The sequence below is a fragment of the Mercenaria mercenaria genome, chromosome 18 (assembly GCF_021730395.1).
Source record: "Mercenaria mercenaria strain notata chromosome 18, MADL_Memer_1, whole genome shotgun sequence".
Classification (NCBI taxonomy): domain Eukaryota; kingdom Metazoa; phylum Mollusca; class Bivalvia; order Venerida; family Veneridae; genus Mercenaria; species Mercenaria mercenaria.
The window spans coordinates 61,302,464-61,315,838 of record NC_069378.1 but is presented as its reverse complement, the minus strand read 5'-3'; the positions used below and the strand labels follow the sequence as shown (position 1 = coordinate 61,315,838).

The following is a 13,375-nucleotide window of genomic DNA, read 5'->3' as shown; positions in this document are numbered from 1 at the left end:
AACCCCAAAAAACAAAAAGTAGAAATTTTTGATGATTTTGTAGGGGAAGAAAAAAAGTTCAAAATGAAATAACAAAAATTTTCCCCCCCAAGGACGTCAAAAAAAACTGTTGTTGTTTTTTAAGTCAGTTTTACTATAAAACACTATAAGTCATTCTTCTAAAAAAACCCCCACCAAAAGATACCCTTTAAAAACTTTTTCCTTTAATTTTTTATTTGAAAAGTCCAGGAAAAACGAAAAATGATATATTTGTAAAGAAAAAAATTTTTAACCCAAATTCTTTTGCTTTTAAACAAATCAAAAATTGATTTTTTTATATTTGACCCCCCAAAGGGAAAGGGGTTTTTTAAAAAAAACTTTACTGGTAAATATAAGGGGGGTTTTTAAAAATATAGAACAAAAAAGTGAACCTGACAGTAAAAAGTAAATTTAAAATTTGATATTGTTTAAGTGATTTGCTAAAAAAACCCAATTCAAAAAATTAAAAAAGGAAAGGGAAAATCGTATCTTCACAAAAATAAAAAACTTGAATAATCCCAATGAAAAGAGCTTTGATTGGGAGGTAATAACCTTAAAAACCTAGGAGATCCAAAAACCCCAAACGATGCTTTTAAAGAAACGATTTATTTTTTAAAAAATTTAAAAGTTAATAAAAGACTATAATCTGAAGATTTAAAAGTTTTAAAAGGGGGACACTAAAGCACAAGAAAAAAATATTGAAGAATTAAAAAAAATTTTTTAAAAAGAAAAAACAAAGTAAAATTTCCCCCCAAAAAATTGAAAAAGAAATGGAAATTTTAATTTAACCCCCTTAAAAAAAACTTAGAGGAAATCTGCACAAAGAGGAGCAAATAAAAAAAAGTTTTTTAAAAGCAAAAAATTGTTTAGTTCTTTGGTTTCAACTAAAAGAACAAAAGGGCAGTATGTTAAACATGAAAAAACAAAAAGAGACGATTATGAAGTGAAAAAAAGCCCCCAAAATAGGTATCAGTTAAAAATCAAAGCAGAAAAAATAAAAAAATACTGAAATTTTAAAATAAGCAACAGATTTTTTTAGAAAAAAATTTCCCAAAAAACCCTTGCAGTTTAAAAATTTCTAAATTTGGAAAAAAGGCAGTTTCACCAAGAGGTGATAACCTGACACGAAAATTTGATAACCTTAAAAAAGAGCTCAATTCTAAAATAATGCCTTTTTAAAAAAAATTCGAGTTTTGGGTTAGTATGTTTTACACCCCTCATAATTTAAAGTAAAAGCAGACTTAAGTAATATTACAAAAAAAAATTTCAGGATAATTTAATTTAATTTTTAAAGCTAAAGTTTTAAAAAAATTTAAAATGAACTGGACTTTGTAGTTTAAAAATCAGTTAAAAAAGGAGAGTTAATTACTACTTTTTCTGAACCAATTTAAACCCCCTTAATGATAGCTAAAAATTTTTTAAGGGAAACAACCCTTTGGAATTGATTAGTTGTTGAAACCCCGGGCCCCAAATTTAAAAACGCGGAATTAAGTACAAATTACAGAAATGTTAGAAAAATAATCAGCGAATATAAAATAATTAAAAAAAAAATAAAAATTTATCTTTACTCTGTGTTGAAATCACTAAAAGGAGAAAAATTCTGCCCAAACTCAAAAAATTTTTACTATTAAACCCCCAAGGGAAAATTCCAAAAATAAGAAAGGGTTTTCCAAAAAAAGAAAAACCCAAAAGCTAGAACAAAGGGGGTTGTTGTAGTTTTATTTCTTTTAAGATGCTACAAAAAAAACCCACTTTATGATTTAGTGAAATAAATTTTTCAAATTAAAAAGAAAAATAAAAAAAAAAAAGAAGAATTGGAAAAAAAAATAGAAAAAAATAAACATGAAGTTTTCTTTTTTAATATAACAGTTTTTTTTGAAAAAAGATCCCGGTTTAAAAAAAAGTCACAGAATACATAAAATGAAAAGTATTTTGCCCTTGGGGCCCGGTCCCTTTAACCTATGAAAATAACGGTTGAACTATTTAAATGCATTTTTAGTTAGGATCTGGGAAAAATCGTTGTTTTTAAAAATTTTAAACGAAAAAACCAAAAAAAAAAATAGCTGTACCCAAAATATTTTTAAAAAATTTGTTTTTAGTCGAAAAAAAACCGGAATTTAATAATTTTAAAATTAAGATTTTTTTCGGGGGTCGGGGTTTTTTTTGGTTTAATTTTTTAAAAGCCCATATACATTTTAAAATTTAGATGGGGGAATGCTGGTTTTGATTCTTTTCTTAGTGTATTTACCTTTTAATAAAATTTTAAATAGCCCAGGCCTTTGACATTGGATTTGGGGCAAAACCCCTAAACTATGTTAAAAAAAAAAATAAAATTTACTATCAAGGGGCAAGTTTGAAAATTCATCCTTATGACGATTTTCACATCTTCAAAGTAAAATTTTCCTTTTGCGGAAAATTACATCAGATTCTACATATTTGGGGTGACTAGCACTTTTTTTGATGAAAACAAATTTTTTGTTAAAAATTTAAAATTTAAATTCTGTTTTTTATTTTTTAACTGGTTTAAATTTTAAATGGGTATTTTAATAAACTTTTGAAAAAGTAAATAAAAAAGAAAAAAAAATACAAAAAAAAAAAATAGAAAGTGGACGTCCTCCCGAGAGCTGGAAGCTCCGCAAATTTAAAAGGGGAAAAAAACCTAAATTGGTTTTTTTTAACATGTTTTTTACTCAAGAAACCGGGAGTGGGTTTTTCAATGGAAAACTAAATGCTAGTCCTGGTTTAGTTCCAAAAAGGTAAAATTTTAAAAATTTTTAAATTTAAATTTCATTTAATTTTCTTGTTGATGCAATTAAAATTTGAAAAAAGGAAAAGGGGAAATAAATTACAAATAAAAAAAAAAGAAAAAGTAATTCTTTAAAGTTAAATGTAAAAAAAAAAGAAAAAAAGAACTATTTTTTTTAATTAAGCCCAATTTAAAATTTTAAAAAAATGATGTTTTTTTTATATAATTCTTTAAAAAAGTTTTTGAAAATTTTATTAACATTTTTTTGGTTCTATAAATTTTAAAATTAATTTAAGAGTTTTTTTAAGAAAATTTAATTTTAAAATTTTTTTAAATAGGCCTTTAATTTTCAAAAACCCCCCTTCCCAAAAATATATCTTTTTTTGTATAAAATGATAAAAAAATGTTTTATTTTTAACCCTACTGGAAACATTGTGTTTATCAGAACGAAAAACTTTAAAAAGGGGTGATTAGTTGGGGTTTAAAAATTTAAAACCCAAAATATCTTTGTAATTTTTTGAAATTTGGTTTTTTTAAAAACAAGTTTTTAATTCCCTTTTCCCTTTTTTAACAAATTTTCTTTTTATTTTTTAAAAATATGAATACATTTTATTCTTAATCCCCCAAATTCCCAATTTGGGAAAAGCCCGGGACTTATCTTTTAAAATTTTTTATTATTTTTTTTTTTGTCGAAATAAAAAATTTTTAGTTGGGTTTTCTAAACATTATATCAAAAAAAACTTTTTTCCTAATTCCTATTTCTCTTTGGGGTTTTAAATTTTATACCTAAAGAATCCCCTGCATGGAAAAACTTTAAAAATTCCCCGTACTTTTTCATAAAAAATTATAATCCAAAAACTACATTAAAATTTTTGATAAATCAGAAAGCAATTCCCCCAAAAACCAAAAGGGTTTTTTAAAAAACAAAATTTCCCTTTTAATTTTATGAATACCAAACAAATTTTGTTAAATTGTTGGCTAACAAAAGAAAAGGGTTTTGGCCCATATTTTAAAAAGGTTTTCAACATGATTTTTTTAATATTAACCCTCTTGCGTAATTTCCCCCCCCTTTCCCCGGGTTTTTCCGAATACAGAGTTTGGGCATTAACTTAAAAAAGTCCTTTTCAAATGCTTTTTTGCTTTAGATCTTTTTTGGTATTAAAACAATATACTTTTTTAAACCCAAAGGGCCTTCGTCAAAGATAAATTTTGTGGGTTTTTTTTTTATTTTTCCCCTAATTTTTTATATTGTTTTGATTTTTTAATGAACCCCACATAATTTTTTTTTTTCATTAAATTTGGGGAAAATTTTTTTTAAATTTCTTTTTTCTTTTCAAATTTTTTTAATATTTTTTTCTATGTCCCCCCAAGCCATTCGTTGGGGTTTTTAAATTTTTTTTAGGGAGCTAAAAGGAAATCGTTTTTGGGTTGTTTTTTGTAATTCTTTTTGGATTTCCCGATCCCTTAACTATAAAATTAGTTTTCCTTTTTTCAATTTTAAAAATTTTAATTTTTTTTCGGCTATAAATTTAAAGTTTCCAGAGGGTAAAAGGGGTTTACCCATGACCCAACCCTAACCCGGGTTTTTGGTGTCCCGGTACCTAAAGTATTTTTTTTTTTTTGGATCATAATTTTCCATAAAATTTTTTGTTTTTCTTTACTGTTCGTTTGAAAAAATAAATTTTTTCTCCTTCAGCCTTTTTTAAAAAAAGATACATTCCCTTAATTTTAAAAAAATTTTTTAAACCAAATAATTTTTAAAATTTCATCCCCCGGGGAACCCGGGCTATTAAAAAAAAGACAGGATCTAATTTGTAGTACTCCCAAAAATAGGTTTTTTTAAAAATTTTTGTACAACAGCTAAAATAACCCCGTCAGTTTTTAAAAATAGATATGATATTCTCCCTTTTTTTTTAATTTTAAAATTTTTTCCAAATATTTTTTTGCATGTTTTTATTCATTGTCAGATATGTGTGTTTCATTTTTAAAATTTAATAAAAATCTTCTTTAGAAGGGAAAATTTTTTTTCTTTAATTTTTTTAAAAGAATCCATGGGAAAACCAAAGGGTAAAAACCCTTTTTTCTTTAATAATTCCCAAAACTTTTACAAATTTAAAATTTAGTTGAAAGGACTTAAATTCTGGAATATTTTTTTTTAGGTTATCCAAAAGATTGAGAAAATAAACGGGAAAAAAATCAATAAAGACCAAGTCGGAAATCATAAAGCCATATATCTTTTTATTGGTTTGGAATAACATTTAAATTTTTTTTTGAATTTTTCCCATTTGCTGCCCTAATAAAAATTTACTGTCATAACCCCTTAAAATTTTGAAAAATAACCGGAAATTTTTCGTGTTAGTCAAAATTTAAAATTTAAATTTGAGGGCACCTTTCCTTTTGGAAATTTTTCCCGTTTTATTACAAAGATTTCCCGGCCTTTGGTCCTTTTGGAAAAATTTGTTTTTTTCCGTCTGGCCCCTTTACCTTCTATATATTCCTTTTTTACAGACTACAAAACTTTTTTTTTTTTTTAAATTCACCCTTTATCTTTTTTAGGGCTTTTTCAAAACTTTGTTTTAAAAATTTTTTTTAAATAAAAACTTTACAATTTCCTCTTCCTCAAACAAATTTTTTAATAAAAATTATAAACTGCGTTGGACCCCTATAAATCTGGGTTTGGGTTTTGGGTAATGTTACAAACAACAAACAAAATTTTTAAAACCCTAACCACAATTATATGTTTTGATATGGTTCAGTTAAAAAAGAGGGTTCAGTTTATTTGGGAAAGCAGTTAAAAAATTTTTTAGTTATTTTTAAAATCAGCATAAAAACAAAAATTTTGCCAAAAACCCTTTTTGATAATTTTTAAAATTTTCTTTACTTCCCTTTTGGATTTTTACAAAATTGGGTCCCCTTATAGTTAAAAAATTTTTGGGAAAAGTTATTTTTAATTTTTCTTTCTTAGTTTAAAAAGTTGAGACGCTTTTTCAGAAGTGTTTTTTATTTGCCTGTTTTTTTTTTGTTTAACAAATTAAACTTTAAAGTCTTTTTTCCAAACAAAAAAAGGGGCTAAGTGGGGTTTAAACCCCCCTTTTCAGTATCATCAGTTATTTTATCATTATAAATTTGCAAAATGTCACTGTTTTTCGTATCGATATTTTGTATGTAAAAATGGATAAATTCCCGTAGGGTTTTTATAAACCCCCAAAAATATTAAAAGATATATCATTTAAAATTCAATTTTTGGTAAAATTTTTTTAAAGTCCCGGGGAAAAATTTTTCCAGTATAATCAAGATCGTTTTTTATTTTTTTTTTTTATAATTTGAAAATCTTCAGAAAGTTTTTTGTTTCCGGAAAAATTTAAAAGGCCCAAATGCAAACCCCCCCAAAACCCCCCCTTAAAATCAAATTTTTTTTTTATTAAACCTTTATTTGGTTTGTAATGGGTTTTTGGGAAATTTTTTAAAAACCCCTTTAAGCACCAAAAACTATTTTTATATCTATTTATATAAGGGATCAAATGAAATCTATTCTCCCGCCATTCCTTCAGAAATCCAAATTTCCAATTTATTTATTTATTTCATCAAAAGTTGACGTAAAAAAAGTTTTTTATTTCATTTGTATTTTAAAAATTTCTAAAACCTTTTTATTGGAAAAAAAAGTGATTTTTATATCTAATTTATTTTTTTTCCATTTTTTCAAAATTATTTTTAAAACAAAAGTTTTTTTTTATAAATTTTTTTAAAATTTTTTAAATTCAGAATTTTGTATTTCATAAAAGGGCGTTTATAGTTTAAAAATAATTGGGTTCTTTGGATCTTGTTTTATATGTAATTTTAATTCAAATTTTTATAATTTTTGTTTTTTTAGATCTCTCAATTTCCATTATATATTTATTTAGAAAATAAAAATTTGTTAACAAAAAAAAAAATTAAAAATAAATTAAAAAAAAAAAATAAAATAAATAATTTTTTAAATTTTCTTTAAGAAGAACAAAAAAATTTAAATTTTTTTTCTTTTTTCCCTTAGTTTTTGAAAATTTTCCCCAATTTTTTAATCGGGTTTTCCCCCTTTTCGGAAAATTGTTTTAACCCCAAAAAATACCAAGGTCTTTAGACGCTGCATAATTGCTTTTATATGTTTTTTTTTTCATTGTAACACAGTCGGTTCCATTTTCCCCTTTTTTTGGTTGTTTTTGAATATTATTTGGTTGGGCAATACATAATCTTTCAGGGATTTTTTTTTTTTTCAGTTAATAGACCAAAACCCCGGGCCCATTCAAAAAAAATTATTTTTTAAAAGATAAGGATCTAAATTTTTGGGAATTTATCAAAAGAATGGATTTTATATTCACCAAAATATTTATTAAGTTTTGATTTTAAAAACCTTTTTTTCTTTTTTGAATTTTTTATATGAATTTTTGTCTGGATTCATTTTTCTTTCCCAAAGTGGGTAGATAATTTTGGCATACATTTTTATCTTCCCTTTTTATTTAACCCCTCTATATATAATATACTTAAGAAAAAAAAAACTTTTTTTAAAAAAGCACCCCAAAAATTTTATTGGTTTTAGAATTTGGTTTTTATTATCTTATTTTTGAATAAGATTTTTTGTCCCTTTTTTTTAATTGTTATCAACTGTTTAAAAATTTTTTTTACCTTCTTGAGACATTCTGTTTAAACCCTTTTTTCGGTAATTTGTGTAGTTTTTTAATTTAAACTTTAAAAAACCCCTTTTTTTTCTTCCTTCGTTTTTTTTTTTGAAGTTTTTAAAAAAAATATTTTTGGGGGCGGTTTTTAACATAAAAAAAATCCATCAATTTTGGGGTTTTTTTCCCTATGGTTTTATAATATGATCAGTTTAAAAAAAGATTGTAAAAACCCCGCCCCCCCTCGGGGTCTTTTAACACCCTTGCCCTTAGTTGTTTTGTTTAAAACGTTAAATGTTGTTAAATAAAACGTTTAAGGACAGAAATACCATCAAACGTTTTGCAGAAATAACATTTTTTTTATGCGTTTAAAATTATTAGTGAAAAGGAAATAAAAATTTGGAAAGGGTTTTTGAGCAGCAAAATTCCAAAAAGGGTTTTAAAAGAATTATAACTTGCGAACCGGAACCTTTGGGGTTTACGTGGATCCATAACATTTGCCATTTTGTGAATTTGGGTTTGGGGAAATTTTATTAAAAAATTGGATTTATTCTTTAATAATTAAAAAAAAGTAAATTTTTTTCCTTAAACAATATTTCCCTTTAAAATGAAAAATTTTTCTCATTTTTTTAAAATTTCTTTTAGAAAAAAACTTTAAAATTTAAATTAAATTTAAAACAAATCCCTTTTTCTTTTTTTTCTTTTTTATTTCCCTTAAGTTTAAATTCCTTCATATGCATTTTTAAAAAGGTGTTGAATAGGTTTTTTTTTTTTTCCTGATTTTAATTTAAAATTGAAAATATCTTGAATAAAACCCTTTTTTTTTTTTTTATTTTTTTTCCCGGATCTTAGGGGGCCTTTAAACCCAAATTCAATCCTTTCTTTGGGTTTTAAGTTGTTTTATTTTGTGGGTGATGTTTTTTTTAAAATAATTTTTGTCGTCAAATTTTTGTCTGGTTTGTAAATGGTAATTCCCGATGGAACCGCAAACCCGCAAATGCTTGAATTTTTGGAAAAGCTGGAACAAGTGCTAATGCAGGCTGAAAAAACCAAAACAAACCCGCTGTAATATAAAATCCGGTCCCCTTAAATTTTCCACAAAATTTATAACTTTTTCTGTAGCGCAGCTAGTTTTTGTTTTAAAGGGTAAATTTTTTGGGTCTATTTTTTCCCATTTCCCTTATTTGGGAAAAAAAATTTTTTTTTACTCATTTATATTTAAATTAAAAATTAATATTTTTCAACCCTTTAAATTTTTTTCCAAATTTACCCAACGGGAAAACCCCCCCATTAAATTTTTCATTTAACCTTTCCTTTTTTCTAAAGCTTGTTTTTTTTATGTCTCGTCTTAAAAACTTTTTATTTTAAAACCTTGTGTAGTAGGGAAAAAAATTCTTTTTCATAAAAAGAACCCTTTAATTTTTTCCTTTATTTTAAAACTTTAATGTGTAAGTTCTGGGATTTGTATTTTTAATTTTATTTAATTTAAATATTTCCCCTGTCCCGTTTGGTGTTATCCTTTTTTAAATTTTTTTTAAGTTTTTCTTAAAACGAACCGATCGCCCAAATTTTTAAATTTTTCTTTTTTCTTTTGGTGTCTTTAATCCCCCGTATAAATTAAAGTAAACCGTACCTTTATTTAAGTTTTTACTGGCTTCGGTTGGTGTCATTTTTATACTAGAATGTTTTGTTTTGTTATATTTATCAACCATATCCTGCAAATTATCTAAAAAAGTATAAGTATTATTTGCTGTAAAATATTTCCACATTATTCTTTTTAAAGTTCTATTGAATCTTTCAATTACTACAGCTTTGCCTTCATTAAATGTATGGTACATGTTAATTTTATTTTTATTCAAAAATGATTCAAACTTTTTATTATAAAATTCTTTTCCTTCATCCACCCATAAATTTGTTGGAATCCTTGCAGTCTTCGGGGACTTTCGTCCCTGAATTTTATCTTCTGAAACTATTTTTTCAAATGCTTCTGTAACAGATTCTCCAGTTTTATTCTTTAATGGAATAACCCAAGCATATTTACTAAATATATCAATAACGGTTAACAAGTACTTTACTCCTTTATGGTATTTTTAAAAGGCTTGCATGTCAACTAAATCAGCTGACCAAGTATCATCAATATCATTAACTATCACTCTTCGTTTCCTAAATTTTCTTTTAATTGGTTTGTGTAATTCTTCTGCTAATTCATCGCTCCAATTTATTTCGAGGGTAGTAAAAGTTTGCTCTACCCCCTTTTCCCGTTTTTTGATTTTTGTCCCAACCCAAGTTTGTATTTCGTTTTAATTACAGGTTTTACAACTAAATGTTTTGCAATCTTTTCTCCAAATGTTTTTGATTTAGTTTTATTTAAGTTGGAAAGCATTTTTTTGTCGCATGTACCCTTTTTTACACCACTATCATAGCAAAAGTCATGGTCCATACATACTGCATCCAGTTCGTTGACAGGAGGTCCGTTATCTAAAGGATTTCCTGGTCCACAATAATTATATCCTGGGAGTGTTAAACCTTTCTTAGGTAATAAAGGTAACATTGCTTTATGAATATCTAAATTACCTGCTGTGATAGTACTTTTAACAAACTTTGATTTCATTTTTCCACAAGACGAACAGGTGGCCATTATCATTCTTTTCCCGTTTTTTGCTGTAACATAGTGAGGATTTATATTATCAGTAAATTTTCTTTCTTTCAAACAATATATTTTATTTTGTAAACTCATTAAACTCATTTATATTATATGTGTTTAAATTTAACTTTAAAACTTTTTAGTTGGTTTTTACTGGGTTGAAACCTGTGGATTTTAAATTGTCCGACATTAGTTGGTTCGGACCGAGGATTGAACGTTAAATTAGGTTAAATAGGGCTCAAAAACATCATGTTTCTAACTACTCGGGCCTAATAAAGATACTACAAATCAAGTTTGATTAGAATACATGAGAAAAAATCAATTAAAGGATTTTTTTATTTATTATTTTTATTTATTTCTAAAATAGGCCAACTGATCCAGCTTTAACAAATAGCATATTCGCTATTCATGAATCTTTGGACAATGACGTCACACCTATAAAAAAGTGAAGGTCAAGCAAAACATACAATTGTAATTATTTCAATATTTCTGTTTCATAAGCAAAGTTTGACCGTAGCCATATCACATAGATAAACTGTAATGAGATACAGTCATTATATAGCATATATATAATAAAACAGATTTCAACTGAGTTCAATATTTGCATACCATACTAAAGAAAAATATTCATATATAATAAATCAGTTAAATAATTTATAACAAATATATCAAAGCAAACAAGTACTCATTTTAATATTCAATCTTAATAAGTCACAAAAGCAAGAAACCTTTTCATATACAGACGACAATTGTAACAAGGAAAATCTTTTAAAAAGCACTTCTCTACATAAAAGACTCTTATCACACCCTTATTCATGTGATACGCAGACCGTATTCAGCTCTTTCTTTAATTTGATATATGTTGGTATTTGAACAGGTTTTTATCATATTTATTAAACTTACTTATCATTTTGAGATATATCAATTTTCTTGCTAAATATACTGAGCCAAAGTTAGCTTTAAAATTGTGAACAGCGTCGTTTAGGATAAACGCTTTGTCTACATTTCACTCAGCGTAGCGCAATTAACAGAGTGAAAGAAATTGACACTCTCGTCCAATCAGGCAGAGTGTTGCATAAATCTTCCATTTTGATAAATTATCTATAATGCGTTATCAAGTAGTTTGATTTGCAAACTGAATTCACGTGGCATAGGTAACGAAACCGAATTTAGACGGCGTCGCCGAAAAACTGAATATAAAAGCTTTGAAGTATCTTCAGAATTTGGGGAGGGGTTTATGGTGACATATTTCTGCATCCTCTTAAGCAGATAGTTTTCGTGAAAATTCGTATAGTTTTCGTGAAAATTTAAAAACCTTTCATGAAAAGAAACTCTTGTTCTAAGTAAAAAAATCACGATTGTGCCAACTCCTGCATGCAATAATAAATAAATGATTAAGATATTTTTTGAAACCATGCCGGTTTTCCTGAAAAATGAATCATTTTGAAAACAAGTTTTTTTTTCTGCGTACAATCTTGAAAATATCACGAAAGTCTTATAAACTTTGAAGAAAGAAAAAGAATATCGCGAAAAATTTAAAAAGATTACATGAAAGATTGTTTATTTTCAGGAAAACCGTAAAACTTTACTCGAAAATTATCTGCTAAAGTGTTTACAGAAATATGGCAACAAAACGTTGTTTTCACGAAAATCATGAAAAGGTTTTCGTTTCATGAGTACAGAAGTTGTCTTTACAGAGTTATCTTTATGCAGTACTGGGCACGTACTTGATATAAAGTCTCGATAACCAGAAAATACTTTCACGAAAACGTTCTTCTAAATTCAAATAAATAAATATTGTTTTTTTTTTCTCGAAAGTTCATAAAATTCTCATAAAAATTATCGTATGCAGAAATATGCCTCCATAGGTTTTTTGTTTTTTTGTTTTTCTTTACAGCGAAAACTAAGTCTTTTCTTCCTTTACGGTACACTTTCAGATTTTCATAAGTGCTTTTCATTTAATTGTCGTTCGTTGTGTTCCTTTTGAAGAGATTGACTCATTTAATCTCACCTGTATCATTGTTGTCAAGGGCATTGCATTGAAACACCGTTGCAGAACAATTTAGGAAAGCGTTCATCTCCAAACACTCCGGGCTATCGTATGGTTCGCAGATACCTGACGATAGAAATGACAAACTGTAATAGTATGGCAATACATGTTACTATTTATAGAATGAAGCTTATTTGAGCTCGACTGTTACGAAAGCTCGGGGCTTATTTAAATCACACTGGAGTCAACGTATACAGTAGAAAGCGTATCATATGAGGTTAAAAGAACGGTACACGTAGTTTAAAGTATCGCATGAAAATTTAGAAGTACAACATTTAAAGTTAAAATTGCCGTATATATAGATAAAAGCACTCCGGATACAGTCATATCCGAATAAAGTTAAAAACATAGTATACAAAGTTAAAAGTACAGCATGCTACGCACATAAAGTTGAAAGCACCGTACAAACCGTTTAAACGACTGCATATAAAGTTAAATATACCGCACAATCAATTGAACCACCGCATATACATTTGAAAGAACCGCATATAAAGTTAAAACCACCGCACATACTGATAAAAGCACCTCGTTTAGAGTATTTAAGCGCATTATATACATGTACATGAACTGCTGATATGGTAGAGGCACTTCATATACTGATATAGGTACAACATATAATTCTAGTGCTGTATCAGTATCAGAAGACAATTATGGCGTACCATATGTTTCTTTGCTATTCAGTGTCACTAAATATGGACACTATCATAGTTACACATCTGTTTTACGAAGTACTTAACGTTAGGAGAACGTTCATAAAGATATAAAAGTAAATTCTGATTGACAAATTCAATCTCACAAAGCACAATCGGCAACAATAATTTCAGATTTGTTAGCTTCAGTTAAGTGGTTGTGACCGATAGCCTACCTGGATGCGAAATTCCAATGCTTCTTTCAGGTGTTAACCCCATGCTTCAAGTGCAGTTTGGATCACCCAGTTCTTCACCGTTAGTTTGACCGTCTTCATCTGAGTCCGCCCTACAAACTGTCCGTCCAAATCTATAATATTAACATGGAATAATCTTTAAACTTTTTAACATATTCGTATTATAACAGTTTGCTTGGCTTTATTACTTTTAAAACACGTGTCATATTTAATCTTTATTTTATACACACCTGTAAATCTGCACTAAAGCCACTTTGAAATTTAACATTTAAAAACGGTTTCAAGAACCATTGAATTTTTACAGAAAATGAGAACGTCGATGCTGCGTTTCTGGCGCCTCGGTTGAAACTCTTATTTCTAAGTTTAATATTTTTATATCATCTTT

At 27.0% G+C, this 13,375-nt stretch overlaps 1 protein-coding gene across 1 annotated transcript in view; it reads right to left on the bottom strand.

Moving 5' to 3' along the window:
- The window catches only part of LOC123538670 (DBH-like monooxygenase protein 1), a 36,399-nt gene extending 23,292 nt beyond the window's left edge, over nt 1–13,107 (bottom strand). Inside the window, exons 1-2 of the mRNA XM_045322955.2 lie at nt 12,973–13,107; nt 12,069–12,173 (exon numbers count right to left, since the gene is read on the bottom strand). Of these exons, the coding sequence (XP_045178890.2) occupies nt 12,069–12,173; nt 12,973–13,015 (148 nt within the window). The 5' untranslated portion in view covers nt 13,016–13,107. The remainder of the gene's footprint in view (nt 1–12,068; nt 12,174–12,972) is intronic.
- Between the last annotated feature and the right edge of the window lie 268 nt (nt 13,108–13,375).